At 37.7% G+C, this 19,825-nt stretch overlaps 1 protein-coding gene across 3 annotated transcripts in view; it reads right to left on the bottom strand.

The window, feature by feature from the left end:
- Positions 1 to 13,028: 13,028 nt before the first annotated feature.
- NTF3 (neurotrophin 3) overlaps positions 13,029 to 19,825 on the bottom strand; it is a 73,087-nt gene continuing 66,290 nt past the window's right edge. For 2 of the 3 annotated variants that reach the window (NM_001109762.2, XM_040701581.2), the window contains exon 2: positions 13,029 to 16,737. In NM_001109762.2, coding sequence (NP_001103232.1) covers positions 15,943 to 16,737 — 795 coding nt within the window. In that variant the 3' untranslated portion in view covers positions 13,029 to 15,942. Of the gene's footprint in view, positions 16,804 to 19,825 lie in introns of those variants that run through there. The other variant, NM_001031488.2, reaches the window with a different exon arrangement.

Raw genomic sequence — 19,825 nt, 5'->3', positions numbered from 1 at the left:
GACCACCAAGCCCTTTTTTAGAGGGCCATTCTCAATGAGTTCTTCTCTGTGTATGTACTCATATCTAGAATTGCCCTAACCCAAGTTCAACACCTTGCAGTTGGCCTTGCTAAACCTCATTAGATTCTCATGGGTCCATTTTTCAAGTCTGTCCAGGTCCCTCTGGATGGCATCCCTTCTTTCTATTCTGTCAACTGCACCTTTCAACTTGATGTCATCACCAAACTTGCAGACGGTATGCTCAATCCCACTGTCTATGTCATTGATAAAGATGTTGAAGAGCACCAGTCCCAAGATGGATCTCTGGGAGACACTGCTCATGACCAGCCTCCATCTGGACATAGAGCCATTGTGAAGAACCCTCTGGCTACAACCATCCAGTCAATTCTTTATCCACTGAACAGTTTGCCCTTCAAATCCATCCCTCTCCAATTTAGAGATAAGGATATACAAATCCAGGTACATAACATCAGCTGTGCTTCCTTTATCCACTGATGCTGTCATTCCATCATAGAAGGCCATCAGGTAAAAGCAGATCTGATCTCTCTGGCTTTCTCAGATCACCTCCACATCTTGCGTGTGTTTTAACATCTCTTCTAGAAGGATCTTCTCCATGATCTTCCCAGGCTGAGAAGTTAGGCTCACTAACATGTAGTTGCCCAGGTCTTCCTTTCTCTGTTTCTTAAAGATGGGAGTGATGTTTCTATTTTTTCAAGTCACTGGAAAACTTGACTGACAGCCATGATTTTTCAAATGTGATGGAGAGCAACCATATTAGTGAGTTTCTTTAGAACCCTGGGATCCCTGTTATTTAGTCCCATAGGCTTGTTCACATTCAGCCTCATTTGTTGGTCTTGGACTTGCTCCACTCTTATACTGGCAGGGATTTTGCTCCCCTGACCCCCACTTAGAAATTCCAGAATGTAAGAGGCATGAGTACCCTGACTGGATATGAAGAACGAGGAAAATAACTTAAGTACCTCAGCCATCTCCGTGACTGAGGAGGCCAGCTCTCATTTTTCATTTACCAGAATGTACACTCTCATTTGCCTGTCTTTTCTGCCCAATGTATCTAAAAAATCCCCCCCCCTTTTTTTTTTCACACCCCTCACCAATTTAATTCCTGACTTTAATTCCATCTGCATCTTGGCTTTTCTAAGTCTGTCCCTTCACATCTGAACAGCAACCCTATTATTCTTCCCAAGCCACCCATCCCTGCTTCCACTGCTTGTACTTTTATTTTTTTACCGTCAGTCTGATGAGCAGATCCTACCTCAGCCATGATGGTTTCCTTCCTCATCTGGGAGGAAATCCCTTATTCTGGGAGATGGAGAGCTCTTGCAAATCAAAGTTGTTAGTCAGCAGGAAACTCATAAGTACACTCAGTAAGCTACTGTTCTGCTCCAGCATGCACCTTAACCCTGGGGAGTAGTATATGAGTACTAGCTACTGTATTATGAAGCAGTCAGCTGTTACATTGCAAGATAATCATCTTAGTCTGCTTCAGGATTCTGCCAAGTTATGCAGGGGGTTTGGAAAACCTACATGTAAGATTTGACATTATTTTGTATTTGTCATGTGCTATAGTTTAAAAGAAAAATCTTAAAGGTGTTGGAGCTGTAATAGTGGGGAGAACTGAGCTGTATGAAAGAGTGCAGAGAGACAGACTGCATCAAAGACTGTGTCCCATGATGTTATAAAATGTGATGATTGAAGGTAAAATGTTAGGAGACACAAAGAGCATTGCTAGCTCCTGATCTTGCAGTAGACCTGCATCTTGTGACCGGTGATTCTTCTGTGGTGCTTCAAATCTCACTCCAAAGCAGACAGGCCACTAATGAATTAACAACAGAACTCCTTACTACAGCCACACCTTTCTCTCATTGCATCTGGTGTACTTCTGAACCAAAAGTGATCACAATTACTATTTAACTAGCTTGGTTCAAAGTATATTTCATGTCTATGCTCTATATTTGGTTGACCACTACAGTGGTCAGCCCTAAACTGTAGTGTCAAATAAGCTCAAAGCAATGGAAGTGGTCTGGCTGAAACCTAGGGCAGTACCAGAGTATTCATTCCTACCTCTGAGTTGTGTTTTTCAGTCGCCATTGGCAATGACTGAATGACTGCTTCTTAGCATCTTCCCTGTGGTTGAGGTTTTGCAGAAAGTTTTTTTTTCCCCCCATGGTCTTGCAATTGAAATGTCGCTTTTAAAGGCAGCAGAAAGTGTGTTCTGATATGAAAGAGACACCTGATTCCAAGTACATGCAAATGTGTTTTAGTGTGCTGCTTTTCTACTCCTTGGCTTGTGTATTATGGGAACAACATAAGTACAGTGAGAAATCCTTTTAAAACATCTAGTATTTCACTATTTCTTTGAAGATGGCTGTGCTTGCCTGTGGAACAAAGCTGTGTTGCCATTTCAGTGGAATGCAACCTGACCTTCCTCTTGAAGAAGTCCTGGTTTACAGTCTGGCAGAGCCTATTTCTGATAAAGCAGATGGTGTCTTTCCGTTCAACAACTTTTCATTCACATTGAAGAAACTTTGTTCTGCCTTGCTGTACAGCTGTTATTTTACAACTCCGTGTTAAGGAAATGGTTATATTTTTAACTTGCAAAATGTCTTTCTCATTAGTGCTTTCCCACTGCATGGGTGGCCTCAGATTCTTAATCTCAACTTTCCCTCAACCTTAGTCAATCTTCTTGTCAGTTTTTATTGTCCCCTGCTCAGCAAAAAAATGATTGTCTCTGTCCATGACACAAAACTGGGAGGTGCTACTGACTCCCTGAAGGGATGAGAGGCCATGCAGATGGATTTAGATAGGAGGGCTGCTCTGAAAGTAATGCCTCCTATTTCGTTATGTTGCCCTGCAGTATCTGATGCACGGACTCAAATGTGAACAATCTAAATCATTTATTACAAGTTCTCACATCACTTATATATCTTCACAAGTTTTCTTTTTCTAGTTTTCTCATCCACCCCTACAACTTTCCCATCCACATTTACATGTCAACAAAGCATTCTACAAACACTCTTCAACCTTTCATGTGGGTGCTTATCAAATCAGAGCCATGAGTCGTTCTTTCTTTCTCTAGAGATTTCCTTGGTTCTCATGCTGTTTATCTTGCTACACAGCTGCTGCTCTGGACAGTTTTTCTTGTATACCCACATTGCCCCATGATGGATGTTGACAGAATGACAGTAGAGGTTGAACTTTCCTGCCAATATATTGTTTAATTCTGAATTTCTCTATGCAGAAAAAAAATTGCACCCATTGACAGTCATTAACATTTGCTGAGTGTTTATGGAAATGCAAAGGTGGATGCTAACACAGTGAAATGGTGGGTGGTGTGTTTCAGCAGTAGCAACAGCAATGTGAATGAGAAGTCACATTCTTTATGGCCATATAGATTTTTATGAGCATAGCATGCAGATTCTTATTCATCATTAGCAAAAATACGTAGCTAATGGTGGTGACTGTATTGAAAAAATGCTTAGTAGCTGAGAATTTTTTCTATTAAATAGTGTTATTCTGCTCACTGTCTTTGTTGTGGTTTTCATGGAAATAAACAGCAGACATTACTTTTGGAGCAACCTACATACTTCATAGCACTGGAGGTTAGCAGTGACTGCGTTTAGTATTGATGTGTCTTCACCTTGAATATCGTATGCAGCTCCGGGTTCCGCTGTGCAAAAAGGATGTTAATGTATTCAAATACGTTCTGAGGAAGGCAACCAAACTTGTAACAGGGCTGAAGGGCAAGTGCTGTGAGGAGAGGCTGAGGACACTTGGGGTGTCCATTCTGGAGAAGAAGAGGGCTGTGAGGAAACCTCATTGTTCTCTGCAGTTCCCTAAGAAGGGGAAGTATAGAGAAGTGCTCGGCTTAGTTCCTTGTTCACTGATGGCCAGGGAAGGTTCAGACTGGACAGTAGCATAAATATATTTGCTGTTAGAATAGGCTTCCCAGTGAAGTGGTTGATGTCCTATGCTTGTCAGTGTTTCTGGCTATTTCCAGCTGACTGAAGAATACATCTAAGTCTGGTTTTGGCTACCTTTCTTTAGACTTATTCACATGTAAGTGACATAGTAATAAATTAATCTGGATAACTAGTTAGGAAGTAAAGTAATAGCAATCTGGTTTATCCTGAGGTAGCACCCTACAGTTTAACTCTCATTTAGAACTGATTGTCTTTTTTTTAGGAAAAAAAAAATAGTAGTTCCTTGTGTCCAAGCTGGTAACTGGTTCATAGAATCATGTAATATCCTAATTTAGAAGATACTCACTAGAATCATTAAGTCCAAGTCCTGGTTGTACACAGAACTAACTAAAAATTAAAACATATGTCTGGGAGCATTGTTCAAACACCTACTGAGCTCTGTCAAACTTGGTGATGTGACCGCTGCCCTGTAGAGCCTGTTTCAGTGCCTGACCACCCTCTAGTGAAGAGCCTTTTTCTAACACTCGACCTGACCCTCCCCTGACTCAGCTCCATGTTGTTTCCTCAGGTCCTGTTACTGTCATCAGAGAGAAGAGATCGGTGCCTGCCCCTCAGCTCTCCCTGTGAGGATGCTGTTGACTGCCATGAGGTCTTTCCTCAGTCTCCTCTTCTCCAGGCTGAACAACAAAAGGACCTCAGTCATCCCTCATACATCTTGGCCTCCAGACCCTTCACCATCTTGGTAGTCCTCCTCTGGATGTCCTCTAATGACTTTATGTTCTTGTATTGTGACATCCAGAACTGCCCACCATTCTTCAATCACACTGAGTAGACTTCCCTGTGTTAGTTGTGATAGTTTCCCAGCTCCAAGACAGTCAGAACTTAAGTACTTGCATCTAGACCCAGATATTAGCTGCAGAGCAGAGAGAGATATGAAATCAAGGCTTAGTGTTGTCTCATCAGCAATTTGTCAGCTTCAGTGAGAAGTCCTTATAAACCTCTGGATTTCTTCAGGGAATGCTTATCTATCCTGACATTGAAGATAACATTAAACAGTATTCAAAGTCAAAAGTGAAGGCAAGAGCCTCATAGGGAGATTCAGAAAGCAAAAAAACGTATTATTTTCATTATTACCACATGAAATTTTAGTCACTGAAGCACTGATCAGGTCATGTGAGATAGAATAGGGTGGGTGATATTCATTCATTTCTTCCAGGAGGTAGTCTCCTCTGTTCATAAGTCTCCATGAAACTTCCAAGATCTTTTATCACAGTCTGATCAAATATTCTGTTCAGTGTTTGAAATACTTCCTTGCCTCTTTCTTCCACCTGCCACCATGGAAACAGTGTTTCTGCCAGGTTACTTTGCCCTGAGAGGGGAGATCTCCAAAGTGTGCCTTCAACAAGAACTTGCATTTATGCTCCTAAAAAGCAGGTTATATATTCCTCTTTCAGCAGCTTCAAGAACCGTGGCTGACCAAGAACTAAGCACAGAATGAAGTCTGTACAGATTGCCTGTATAGCACTCACTGCCAGCAAGACAGGAGGCTGCCATCAGCTGTTAATAACATAAATGGTAGCGCACCACTGCTTGTTTCTAACACCCAGGGTTCTTGTGTTGGTGGAAGGAGTGGATCTAGACCACTGCATTTAGGAAGACATCTCTCATATACGTGAAACTGGCATGTGGGATGAGGGCAACAGTTACACTGCAGAACCTGTATCTTCCTTTGCCAGGTTGTGTTGGTCATGACCTATTTCCCTCCTGAAGTAATGCATCCATGTTGGCCCCAGAGGTGCTCAGGTACCTTGATGAATTGTGCTCATGAATGTGAGCTGGAGTGACCAAGCCATGAATGTGAGTCCCACTCTCTGTCATTCAAGTTATAGTAGCAATTCCTTCTAATAGAGTAAGCAATAAACTTTTTGGACTCCAAGTTTAAGGCAGTATTGACCCCAGCTACCAAGAGAAATGGAAAAACAGGAAAATAGAGTATGTTTTTACATATGATTCACTCCATTTGTCAGTGGATGATACTTAGATCTTTAGATCCTTTTGTAGACAAACGTCATTCAACAAAACAGTATGAGAGGGCAAAAATGTGACTTTTATGCCAAAGACCCTTTAAGTCTAAATTCTAGCTATGCTATCTCATGCTGCAGAAATCCTTCATCTTTCCATGTCTGCTTTAAAGCTTTCATAAGCTGCTGGAGCCATCTACCAAGGACTCAGAAAAGTGTAGGATCTCATTATAGCAACTTGCTTAAGACTGGGATACTGCATATGAATGTAGGGGAGTGAATTCAGAGAAAATGCAGGAAAGTTTATTTGTGCATGTCACTTGAATATTCATCTGCAGTTCTAGCATTCTTGTAAGCATCTAAATGATTAGAATCACTAAGCAAAGAAATAATCTCAAATAATTACCCAAAATACCTTCTCCTGTCTTCCACAGCAACTTTTAGAGAGAACTGGTGCCAAGCATCTCATTTGATGGAAGGTGATCAATTTGCCTTCAAACATGGAGTATAAGTGTCTTAACCACTGAGGTGGTCTTGATAATTTTTCCTCAGATCTACAGTTGTTTCTCCATTTACCCACTGAATAGCTTCTTCTCCTTGGTTCATCATATTTCTAGTTTACTTTGCATGTTATTCTTATTCTTTCAACAAGCTCCCAGTCTAGGTGACTGCTTTCATATCCAAATCGTTTTGAATATTGTTTTCAAGGAAGAGTTCTTAAAGTACTGCCAAATACACGCTTTACTGCACTCTAGCTATTACTTTATTTGCTAATTCTATCCTCTGTTTAAACAATTAAAAAAAGGTTATTTTTTTATATGTTCCTTTTTGTCTTTTATTCTATACACTTAGAGCATTTTACTGATAATGTTTCAATTATTAAGCACATGATCCAAGATCCACTGGAAATTTATGGAGCTTTTTACAAATTTCCATGGATCTTGGATCAGTTCTTAAATGTTTACAGGTTACTTCCTGTGCTTTTATTTTTTCACTCCAGATATTTTAACCAATATTTATGAGATGGGAACTACAAGGGTTGCTCACATTCTTGTTCTGCTGTTTTGTTGGTTTTGGTTGATTGAGTGGGCTGTTTTGTTGTCTTTTTTTTTTTTTTTTTTGGTCCTGAATCACTATTATTTCCAGTAATATAATCTGAAACCTTACTATTGTCCTGGTCCATCTAAGCATGTGCTTAGCTTTAATCATAGTTAATCTTACCAACTTCAAGACAGCTATTCGTCTTTTTAAAATTGAGCATACGATTAAATGCTATCTGTCTTGGACAAAGACCTAGGCAAGCTGAGTGAACCAAATCCCTTTCAGTGCAGTCGAATCATGGAACTAGTTCTCAGTAAATCCTGACTATGTATTTTTTTTAAGAATAAATCTATAAGCCACTCCCACAGCCAGATGGGCAGTGGGATTACGGGTTTAAGAGAGGAATTTTTTAGGAGTGGTTACCCTGATTATAAGCAGAGACATACTATGTGTTTGATGCATGAAAATATCCCTGGCAGCAGAATTTCAGCACAAGCTATTATGTTTTGCTTTCACAAGAAGAGAACAGATTTTATATAGTAATGTCAAGAGAACGATAGACTATGTGAGAAAAAAAATATGAACCATTACTTTATCAAAGGCTAGCTAATTTTTAAGTTTACAAAAATTTGGATTTTTCTTAGTTTCTGCATCTCTCTCTTGTTCTTGTTAATCTTATCAAACTTCAGTTTTGGCATTCAAATGAATTTCTTGGTATCAGCTTTTGTGCTATTTGCTGTATTCATGACTACTGACCTGTAGTTCTTCACTGCACTTCCTGCACTACTGTAACCTCAGGGTAGGTTGTTGTTTGAAGCAATGGAGTATTAAGTAAACACTTAAGAGAATCATGAACTTAGGTTTGACAGAAGAAGATACATCAGATAATGTTTTGGATTTGTAAAAGCTTTAGCATTCTTGAAGAATTTGTGAAAGAGAAGTAAAGAAAAAATGTCTCAAAGAAGTTTTCCAAGTCCTCAGTCAAGATGTATACATTAGTTTCTAATGACTGAGAACTGATGAAGTCTATTAATTCTATGATGCTTATGCAGAATGAATCATTTCAGTATATTTTAGACTGTAGTCCTGAAGTCTTTGCAACGTACAAGAAGTTATGTTAATTGTGCTCAACATTTACTTACTGAAAACTGCTTGAGAAAGTTTTGGTGAAGTTTTGGTAATATAAACTGGTTCAGGTGGAAATCTCTGTTTGGCAGGACTAAGTTCTTTGTCTTATCTGGGATTAGACTGCTGTTGTCTCAAGCAGTTTTGTTTCTGAGCAAGAGCACTTTTACCAGTCTTGTACTGTGCACACTTTTAGTCTTAATTTACCAGTTTTTCTCGAGTTTGATTTCAGAATTGTTAATGCCAGTAATTGCAAGTCTAGCTTTTATTTCTTAATTAACATTTCTTCAAGAAAAACAAAGCCCAGTGAAGTTACATCTGAAGCAAGAAATAAATTCAATTTTGGATGAGGCAAATCCTTAACTGCTATGTATGGTGGTTCTCAGGGGAGACTATTTATCTTATGCCACAGAAAGCGCCTGAGTTTACTTGGTGAGCTATAATGAATCAACCTGAGTTCTGACGGTGATTCCTCACCATGAAGAGCAGTTGTAGCTTAAAGCCTCTGCAGCATAGTATAATGCTCCTGTAATCTATAATATTAAATAATTATATTGGTATTCATCACGTAGCTCCACAGGCAGTAGTTACATGGTATGCAGAAAATGAATTCAGAGTTCACCACCTGCTTTAAAATGTCACAGGCATGATTCCAAGCTTTATTGTGTCAGTAAGAACTTGGAGTAATCCTACTGAATTCAGACATTAAACCTTCATGAGATCAGAATTTTTACATATTTATTAGTTCTGTGTGTGACGGTTCCCCCTAAAATTATATGGGTGACTTAAGCATTTTCCGCTTTTTGAACTAGCTTTTTCTGATATTCTGGATACAAATGAAACTGTTAAATAGAAAATTATGTTCAAAAATGCAAAAAAAAAATTCCTTTCTTCTTAGTCTTTCAATTATTGTGACCAAATCATTCCAACAGTGCCTTGATTTTTCTTAAAGCTGATTTACAGCTTTGGCTGGTGTGAATTCTCTCCTCAAAGATTACACTGTTAGAGACAAGGGACCTGTCTCCACCACCTTGGAGGTGGTGGAGTTGACTTCACTCTCTCCTTGCCTGGCTGTTGTGAACAGGAAACATGCATTTTGTGCTGCTGACCCACACCAGTCTCCATGGCATATTAAAAAAAAAAAAAAAAAAAAAAAAAAAGGAAGGAACCACAGATACTGCTAAGTAACTCTCTTCAATCCAGCCATAGTACTGCAACTATTTTCTTCCCCTGTAGTGGAATTCATAACAGAAAACACCACCACAAATTTTTGTAGTTGGGCTGCAATATGGTAAGAGGAAAGCTGAAAGGAAAATGGATCACTGAAGAAAGTTATTGAAGGAGAAATTTCTTGTTTCTGTCTAACTTCTGTTTTTCAGTGCCCTCACATCCCTCTGAGAAAACTGCATGCAGCAAGCTAGAAAACAAGGAAGATTGGGACAAGGCTGTTCCCATAAGAACTCTATTTTGCATATTTGCTGTTATCTAGTTATGGTGGAAGAAGGTATTTCTTCACCTTTATCCTTTCCTAGAACAACTACCATATCCTGATGCCAAGTCTCAAGAAGCCAAGGTTGCTAAGATTATTGACCTGTGCCTGTGAGTCAGATTCTGATCAAGAGTATCATGATCAGATCAAGAGTATCATGAGGGCTACTCAGTCTGTTTCACATGTTTGAGGGGTTCAGTTTTCAAGGAAACAATGTAGTAATTATTATTCCATCTATTCCACCTTTTCTACCTTTCAGCTCTTCAGTCTGAAGAGTTCTGCCTTCTTGAGACTTCAAACAAGGTTTTGTGGTATCTTAGCTCAGGCTCTGCAACTGTGGTAGCCGAACACTTTTTGCAGCACTGAAAAATTCCCTTCCTGGAAGTTTTTCCTCAGGGCATAAATGCAGGAATCATGTTCTGACCTGTAATTTGTCCCATATGTTGGGATTAGAGTGTACACTCTAACAGCAATGTAGAAATGAGCAAATTTCTGTCTTCCGAACTTAATGGGAATCACAATTAGTCAGTGTGTATAAAAACAAAGATAAGGAAGTATGCTCCATATGAGCTGTGCCACACATGAATCTGACTGAAGGTATTTGTAATAATGTGACAAAACTGCCATTCAATATTTTAAAACATATTTAATCTCTGAGCCTGAGAAGCAGAATATTTCAATCTCACGTTTATCTACTATACAAATGTGAGACTGTTCAACTTTTACTTTGCCCAGCAAGGTTAGAGGCATATTTCTGCTCCATTATCCATAAATTACACTCTGTGAATATCTCTAAGCAGTAAACAAGGTGCTCATTATACAGAAATAATATGTATAAATCAAAATTAAGATTTGTATTAACATTCCTTTCTCAGACACAGAGAACATAATTCCTGTTTATTTCTTTTTACAGTGCTAGATGTGGTATTTTACTACATGCTTCTATTTAGTTTCTTTTTCATTTGCTGCTAAACATTTGTACTCTGATCATATTAACTAGTTAAAATACCAATTAAAAGTTAGATATGGGGAACTAAATGGAGTACTCAACAATTTTTATGACATCAAAGTTAAAACCTAGGCTTTTTTTGTATGGTGGATGACTTAGGCTAACTCTTTCACATTCAATTTGTATTTAGTCAAATTCTGTCCTCACTTAACAGCTTTGTAGTCCAAAGCGCTGACAACCAGGGCTGCGTAAGAATAACCAAGAGCAAGACTTCACCTTCTGTCATTGAGCATAGTTAATTCCTAGTTAATGCAGGAGGATTGACCTCAATTAAAAGAGTTTGAATCCATGTTTCAGATGATCTGATGGCATTTATTTAATGCTTGTAATATCAGGAATGACTTTTCCACCTGAGATTATAGCTGATTAGTCCCCCAACCCCACTTTCCTAAAACTCTGCAAGACTTTTGCAACCCTACACTTCTGACTCCCTGTCTTCTCAGTAGCTTTTCTCTCATCTGTCATGGAAATATTCTTACTTAGAAAAAGGCAGCATCACATCTTCCTTAGAAGCCTCCCTGAGCATATTAGTGTTTTCTGTCAAAGGATCTGAATGTGATTTACAAATAATCCAAGTATTCAAGTTTTCTCTCTCCTCTCTGTGGCACTAGTAAATAGTAGCAACATCCTCAGAAGGGGCATCTTATGCCCCTCTGTTTTAGAGAGGGGCAGACAACATTCTGCAGTCATAGCACTGCTTTACAGAAGGACTACTCAAGTTCATGAAAGGCCCACTTCTGGGCAGACAAGAAATGTGAACTGAGGAGCACCCACTGTATTTGTGTCAAAGTTTTATCTTTTGTCTCCACCCCTAGATAAACAAGAAGCCACTCTTGATTACCCACTCCTTGGTTAAGCAACTTGTATCTCAAGGGAGAGACTAGGAGATTCGGGAAAGTGAGAGAAAAGACAGCATAAAGTTCTGTCACATTCTCTCTCTTTTTGCTCCATATAGAACCAACACACAGAGCTGCTTCTCAAGCATGATTTAGAGAAGGCTGCTCATGTTCCCACCTAGTTGTATGGTGAATGTCTGCAAAATGTGATCAAACTGGCTAGAAATGTAAGGTCATGACATCAAAAGTTCAGTTCTACAGTGAAAATATGGCTTTCAGGTGTTGCTGGCTTCAAAGCTCACCAACAAAACAGAGGAGAAATCTATACTTGGAGATCTTCATGTAAAGTATTGCCATTTGCTGTTAATCAGAAGTACCAAATCATCTTTGTTGCAAATATATATATATGTTTAGTAAAATTATCAAGCTTGTGAATTTAAGACATTCCATAAAAGAAGTAGTAAATATATTTTTTCTGACACAGATTCTTGTAATGTAATTTAATGGAAATGTTACTGCTAAACTCTCCAAAAATCTACACAAAACTGTACAGATCTACAGGGGCAGAGAATAGCAGACTCTCCCAGGGAAAGGTTTCATTATCCCTACATTGCTTGATTTTTTTTACACTATGTCTGCGCATGCTTCATCATTCTGCCATCTGCTGTAACAAAATACAGGCAAAGCATTTTTGAAAATAAGCCCTCTGCATGTTAAAAATGCTCCCACCCTTCTCACAAGCTGTGGAGCTGATTATCCATTCCTCCTCATTCTCCCTTGGCCCCACCATTACATGCTTGATGAATTAAATACATGTACGAAGCAGGGAGAACATAGAATCCCATTGATTTTGCCACAGTGTTCTATTAAATGAAACGAATGGTTATGCATTTTACTTCACTGTGCAAATGCACCTACTGAAAGGACAGAAATATCATTACCATTAAATTTTTAATTTTGGAACTCCCAGTAAAATTTATTTCCTGTTTGGTATTGTTTGTAGATACACAGTGTATATAGATGTTGATTGCTATAGCACTGAAATTATAGAGTATGAGCAGAGTGATTTCTAGTGCACTCTCTGTATAGTCCAGTCAAAGTTTCTTCCTGGTGCAGCAGCGCAAATCTCTTGGTAGCAGTAAACTCTCTACACATACTGCATTCCTGAACACATGTTCAAAGGTGATAAAATAAATGCAGATGGTTTCCCAAAACCTCAGAGGAGCATTTTTTACTGTTGCTAAATGGACTGTAAAAAAATAGGGAAAAAAACTGCAGAAAATTTAGTTTGACACAGAAAGGCAATTTCAGAATAGCATTCAGTCATTTGGAAGAAAAGCTAAATAAAGTGTGTGTTTATAATGATCTATTGGCAAAATAATATTGACAGAATATTGGGATGGCCTAATAGGAGTGAGTTTCAAAATACTTAAAATAAGTATTGTGAGCTGAGTATTTTGCTTATCTACTTAAACATACAAAAATGTCAGATAGGGAACTTCTAATTCAGTGTGCCACCACTGGAGCTGACAATAGAATCATTCCAAGCTACAGGAAAAACAGAACTAAGCTTTAACAAATTTATTGCAGGCTTTGTTTACAAACTTGTTACAAAATTATACAGCATCTTATGTGTACACAGGTTTTACAAGAACATGTAACTAATGTGTGCAATTGCTCTGCTCTCTGATTGAGATCTGCAGGTTTTTCTTTGCTCATGGCCTGATGCAGCTTTCCCCGCAGTATTTTTTTGTTGACTTCGATGGAAGTTGGATCATATCCAAAGTGTAACACTTCTGTTCGTTGCTATACTGAGGTAAGAAAGAGGCAGCTGATCTCATAACCTTAAGCACCCTGTTTCTTTCCTATTTAATATGTTTCAGGTGATTGGTGTTACATTTACTCTGATGTGTTTTTGCTGGGCACTTAGAAAACACTCAATACATCAGTAATGTTAAGAATCATAATTACTTTCTTTAACTAGAATAACAAATTGTTTTCTTTAAACCTATGAAGAATGATCATCTTTTGATTTTCAGTGGTGGAAATAATTAGATTAGAATCAATTCTGATGTTAATTACATTGCTATAGGAACACATTTTCTCACCTGTATTTAGTATACTTTCTCTGGATATACAGTGATGTAAACAAGAGCACCATCCATACACCAGGAACAGTGAAGTCACCAATTAATGGGATGTAAACAACAATGTCTATCCAAGTTCAGTGGATGCTCTTCTCATATGGATATAGACCTAATTGATGCATGGAAGAATGGAGACCTCTGAAGTTAATGATACATGACAATATCTACTCTCAGTTATTCACCACATCTGAAAATAATCTCTATTTGGGAATTTTGGGTGTAAAATTGGGTTTATAACTTGGAAAATTTTTCAGTGGGATAGTCCTCTTAAAAATATTCTTCTCCTCACAAACAGAAAAAATAATAGTCAGGGGTTATTGTAACTTACACTTTTCTGCCAGTAAAAATAGCACAAGATCTGCTGAGGGTTTTATTTTGTCTTCCAAGAAGGGAGAATTCAGGAAAAAAAATCTAATCACATTTATTAGATACTGAGTTGCTTGTCATGTTATATTATCTCTTCCCTTTTAATGATTGCCTTGGCATTAAAACTGAAGCTGTTATTGCTCAAAGCAAAATTAGTTTTTAGTCCACTGAAGTGATTACTTTTCCTCTGAGGTAAATACCCTGGCCTCATATTGAAAACTGAGAGAATTTTCAAACAAATCCTTTATTTAGGGCCTCTCCTCCAGAATTACACCTCCAAGCTCCAGCCTAGTTTTCAGTGTCAGTTATTCCCCTGCTTGTGCTCATGAGAAACCTATCCATTTTATTATGTGTAAGGGTCTCTGCAAGGGATTAGGGGAGACCACACAATTTGCTGCATTGATCACCTGTTATAGATTCAGAGTTGATTCTCCAGTAGTAAAAATTATATGAATAAAGGCACCTTATCACCATATTTTTGCATACTCTGATCTCATTTTCATTTTTGATGTGGAATGTGCTACAGCAATGAAAGCCATAAGATAAAAATTTAAGGCCACTATAGCTGCTTTTTTTGTGGGGCTTTGTTTTGAGCACTGATTGTGGATTAAGAACTAGCTAGGGACAGGTAATTTATGTGGTTCAATCTTAGTTCTGTTGACTGAAATCCATGACATGACTCTAGTTTACTTTTATGACAGTAAGATACCATCCAGGGCAAAATACAACTAATGTAGAATGGCCCTTATCTTCAGGTAGCATAATTATTAGTGTCCCCACTGGAGCTACATGACAATGCAAAAAATAGTTTGAGGTATATGTTAGCAGGTTTTTCTGCCCTAACCACAAACCTTTGTGACTGAATAACTTCATTATAGCTATGGTTTACCTGAATTTTAATGACAATATGGCTCAAAAAGAAAAAGTAAAATCTTTTCTGTCTCTGTGAAAGATACCAGGTTTGTTGTGAGGTTCTACTCATTTTTTCCTCCATTAAAAATGAGGACTGTGTTACTGAGGAGAACAGTTTCATATGTGTGTGTGACTTTGATAGCCATTTCAGGATATAATCTCTTTCTGTATTACAATCCTTAAGACAAGATCTCTTTTAACATTAAGACAACACTGGCTTTGTTTCTAATTTAAACATTGAGACAGAGAAGAATGATGTAAAAATTAAGCAAGAGATAATAGATTAGTGTAGAAGAAAATGTCAATCACAATAAATACTATATCCAGAAGAAATAATTGTTTATGTATTAATGATCCATTTAGATCTGCTCTTGGTCTCATTAGTTTAGTTACAAATGTTTTAGATTTTTAAAATATTGTTTCTAAGATTACTTGTCAGCATTAGAAATAGTTGTAAAACCAATGTGCTTTAAAAAACAACAGTGGTTGCCAGATTATAAACTATCATCCTGAAATGCTAACAGAGAAAATGGTCATTTCATTGACAAAACTGATATGATAAACATAAGTTGTATTTTACAGTTACTTGATGACTCTAACGACAAAATCAGCTGCAGGCTCATATCTTAGTCCTTTTTTCTTTGGCAATGAGGTGTTGATTCTGAATCCAATTAAATGTGGACGTATAGTGAGAGATATAAATATGTACACAACTCTTGACATTGATCTGATTTTTAACGTTAACTAAATGACTGTCACTGGTTTGACAATACTGAATGAAGAATACTGATTTTACACAGATTTTACAGTCAGGTTATGGTGTTCTGCCAACAAACTGTGTCACAAACATAGTCTAAAGTAATCTGGAGTTGCCCATAGCAGAGGTGCACAGCCTTTAGTCTTATTTATTGAGAGAGAAAGCTTATATACTGTAGATTTGCTGAAGTTTAATAAATAAGGTCAACTTATAATATATAAAACAATATAAACATTTATATGCTACATGCATATCATATAATTTAAAGTAATAACTTATATAACAAAGAGATGTAGATTTATGTTCTTCCTATTTTTCTTGACAATGCACACACGCAGGAGGTGTCTATTCTTATCCATCTCCAGCCTACAAGTTTATTGTTTTCTGAAGTCAATGCTCTAACGTAAGTTTGGGATGTCTTGCACTGGGAGTTCCAGTGCTTGTCGTCAATGCCTCGGCAGCCATTTTTAACAGGTTTGGCTTCTTTACACCTTGTTTCATAAAAATATTGCTTAACTGGAGAGTTGCCTGTTTTTATTTCTCCCAGCACAGTTACCTGGTGTCCTCTAATGTCGATAGCGGATGATTTGTCCGTGACCCATAAGCTTTCACTGTCACAAACAGAATATTCCCCTCGGTGGCTCTTGTGTTCTGCATACCTTTTCCTTCGAGAGGTTCTGTTTAATACCACTGAACTTCCAACATAATCCTCTGTGAGGTACAGTGGTGGTGGTTCCAGTGGTGTGTTGTCACTTAGGAGAACTCGAGGAGAGTTGTAGCGTCTCTGCTGCCTTAGGAGGTCTGTATCCATTGAAATAACTGGCTGGAAGTCTGATTTCACATTTTCATCTCCATCCATCTCCTGGTGGTCCTCTACTTTCTGCACTATGTTTTGATAGTTTTCCTTGACATCCATCACCTGCTTAGAAAGCTTGTTTTTCAAGATGTCTGCCCGAATGAGTTTAATAATGAGAGAATTCATTGAATCTTCTGGCAAACTCCTTTGATCCATATTAGTTGACTGAATGCCACGAAGATATGCAAGAAATATCACATAAAACAAGATGGACATCACCTTGTTCACCTGTAAGATCTACAAAGAAACAGAAAGTCAAGATAAAAGAAATTAAATAAGATTTGCTCAATGCTGTAAACATATAAATTCTGATTCATTTTTAACGTTTTACTTCTTATGCAGTAAAGATAGATACAGATAGGCTATATGTATTTTAATACATTATTTAATTTTATTCTGTACTAAATGCAAACATTTTACAATTTCTTTTTTCAGCATTTAATCAACCCCTCATGCACTTTTCAGAACGATCTCACTTTTATTCATTCCTTGCATAGTGACAGACATGCCAGTTAAGTCCCATCTCCACAAAGTTAGGTAGCTACTCTTGAGAAAGCATGACCAAGCCCTGATAGTGAACATATGCTAAATCACTTTTGCAGAGTCTGTTCTGATGAGTGGCTGGTTTCAAAGACACGAGGAGAGTAGCAGACTGTCAAGTGGTATAAAATGAAAAAGTCTATTTTGCTGAGTGTCAAGCATTTGTGATGTTGAAATCTCACGAATACATCAAATTTCTGTTCATCAAATGGCTTGTATCTAATCTTAAGAGCATCATTGTACACTGAGAAAGAAATACAGTGTTTGAATAGTGCTCTCTCACTCATGCTATAAGATAGAGTATTCTTGAAGAGAAAATACACAGTTAAGCTGTTAAGTGGTGTTTCTTTTATTTTGAACATCAGAAACCAATGTTTGGGTTTTTATGATCTTAGTGGGAAGTTCAGATAGATCCACTGAGCATTATTTTGTGCCTTTTTTTTTCTGGACTGGGGCCTGTTTGCTATTTTTGTTTTTTTAATGAAGTTCCCTCGTTTCATGAGTGGAACAAAACTGACTTAAGCTAGAAATATTCATAGACAGAAGGAAGACTCTTTCCTCACTCCTCTTGAAAATGAAAAGTCTTGTTCAAAGAGATCAAAATGAGCTTGAGACTAAAATTTTGAAAAATGTGGATCCTGTGCTTCTTTTTTGTACTGCACTTTGCCATACTATGCTTAGTGTGGATTCTTGTATTGTCTTCCTAATTCTAGCTTCTCAGTATCTTCTGGAAGCCCTTCAGCCACTTCTGGTTCTCCACTGTGGTTGAGAACTGTGAGCATTTGTGTACGGAAGTGTTTTTTCCCTTGTGGTTAACTGTTTATTTTGTATTTACAATTGAATTTAAATGAAACTAATATTCACTGTCGAATCTAAAATCATGGAAGAAAACCATTGACTTTGAAGCAGACCAACTGAAATTTTACACAGGCAGTGGATTGAAGATGAACATATTAAACTCATGTTGTTACAGAACTGTTATACCACATGAGAGGCCCTGGGTGAAGCACTGCTTCAAGTGACTGAAAACAGTCTTGAGATTCATTCTCCCACACTGCAAACTAGTCCACAATATGTCAGTTTGCTAGCATTCTGGAATGAAGTCACAGACTCAAAAAATTGCAGAACAGCTGATGTTGCAAGGATCCTTAGGAGATCATCTAGTCTAATATTTCTTCTCAAAGCAGGGTCAGCTGGAGCAGCTTGCGCAAGACTACGTCCAGTGATTTATTAATCTCTTCATGGATGGACACTCCAAAACCCATTCAGGCAATCTGTTCCAGTGTTTTATCACCCTCATTGTAAAAAATTAAAAATATCACTTCTTTCACCAGTTTCTTCTATTTCAGTTTGTGCCCATTTCTTCTTGTCATTTTATGGAACACACTTGATGGAGTTTAGCTCCACCTTCTTTACTCTTTCCCATTGAGTATTTCTACACTTTGTTAAGATCCTTCTGAGTTTCTCTCCTCCAGGCTGAGCAGTCCCATCTCTCTCAGCCTCTCTTCACATGACAGTCCCTTAGTCATTTTTTTTTCGCTACATCCACGTCTCCCGTACTGGGGTGCCCAGAATTGGACTGAGCACTGCAGATGTAACTTTACCAGTACTGAGTAAAGAGAAAGAATCACCTCCATTGACTTGCTGGTAATGTTTTGGGTACTGTGTGTTTTCTCAGAAGAAACTGCAGATAAATATGACCCTTTAAAATAAAATTTACTATTTCAATAAAGCATTTTCTGTTTAAGAAGGCAAAAAAAAAAAAAAGTAAAAGTAAAAGTGGAAAAAGGAATGAAGCAAAACTCCTTTTAGCAACAGTGAGTCCCCTCTTCATAGTTTGGAACTGCAGCAAAATCAGAGCTACCCTCTGTTGATGTCCTTTTATGGACAAGAAATGTGTTTTCTCCATTCTCAGTTTGTCACAGTACAAGTTCGCCTAAATCTAGACAGTTGTTTGCAACAAAGCTATGCTTTGAAAGAAATTCTTAGATTTTCAGTTACCATGCAGTTACTGTCATACCTAAATAAACACTAACTTCGTGTAGATGGATCTCAGAGTCCAGACAGAGTTGTATAAAAAGACCTTTTCCTGTGCACTTTAGTTTGCCCTCAGTAAATTACATTCTTCATAAAACAGAAAAGACATTTTAAAACATGTGTCATTCAGCAGATTTCTCATAGCACTCAGAAGAGCTAACTCACACATAATATGACACACAAGGCCATAGAATGGTGAGGAAAGCTCTGAGAACACTCTGCTCAAAAGCTAAAAGCATTATTCATGCCAGCATGCAGCTGCATGTAATCACTGGTCTGCTTCATTTCAAAACTAAGTGGCACTAGCAAAATACACAAGTTGGAGCAGGTGATGAGGTGAGAAAAGTAAGACTAGAGTTCCTGCGAACTCCATTTATTGTCATACTGCACACAGATAGGGTTAAAGACCTCAAAATCAAATCAGTTCAAATAAACTGTTTTTTCTTACCCATGGCAGAACTATGTTAATGGTAAAAATCTTTAGTTGAAAAATATTTTCTTGAACCTAAAGTAAAATGTCTTACAGATTTGGTGGGAAAGGTTTATACTACTCTGAAATTTAACCTTCAGTTTAACTTAATCTTGCTAAATTATGTGCTACAAAAAGTAAATTGTCTCAGAACTAACCTTTGCGGTTTTCTGACATGTTTTGGGATCCAGAATTTTGAAAGAAAATGCAAAGACTGGGTTAAAGAAATTTCAGTTTTTAGGGAGTTACTGTGAGACAGTTCTCCTAGGAGCTATGTTT

The sequence above is a fragment of the Gallus gallus genome, chromosome 1 (assembly GCF_016699485.2).
Source record: "Gallus gallus isolate bGalGal1 chromosome 1, bGalGal1.mat.broiler.GRCg7b, whole genome shotgun sequence".
In the NCBI taxonomy this organism is placed as follows: domain Eukaryota; kingdom Metazoa; phylum Chordata; class Aves; order Galliformes; family Phasianidae; genus Gallus; species Gallus gallus.
The sequence above is the reverse complement of the archived record's forward strand: the minus strand, read 5'-3'. Positions and strand labels throughout refer to the sequence as shown.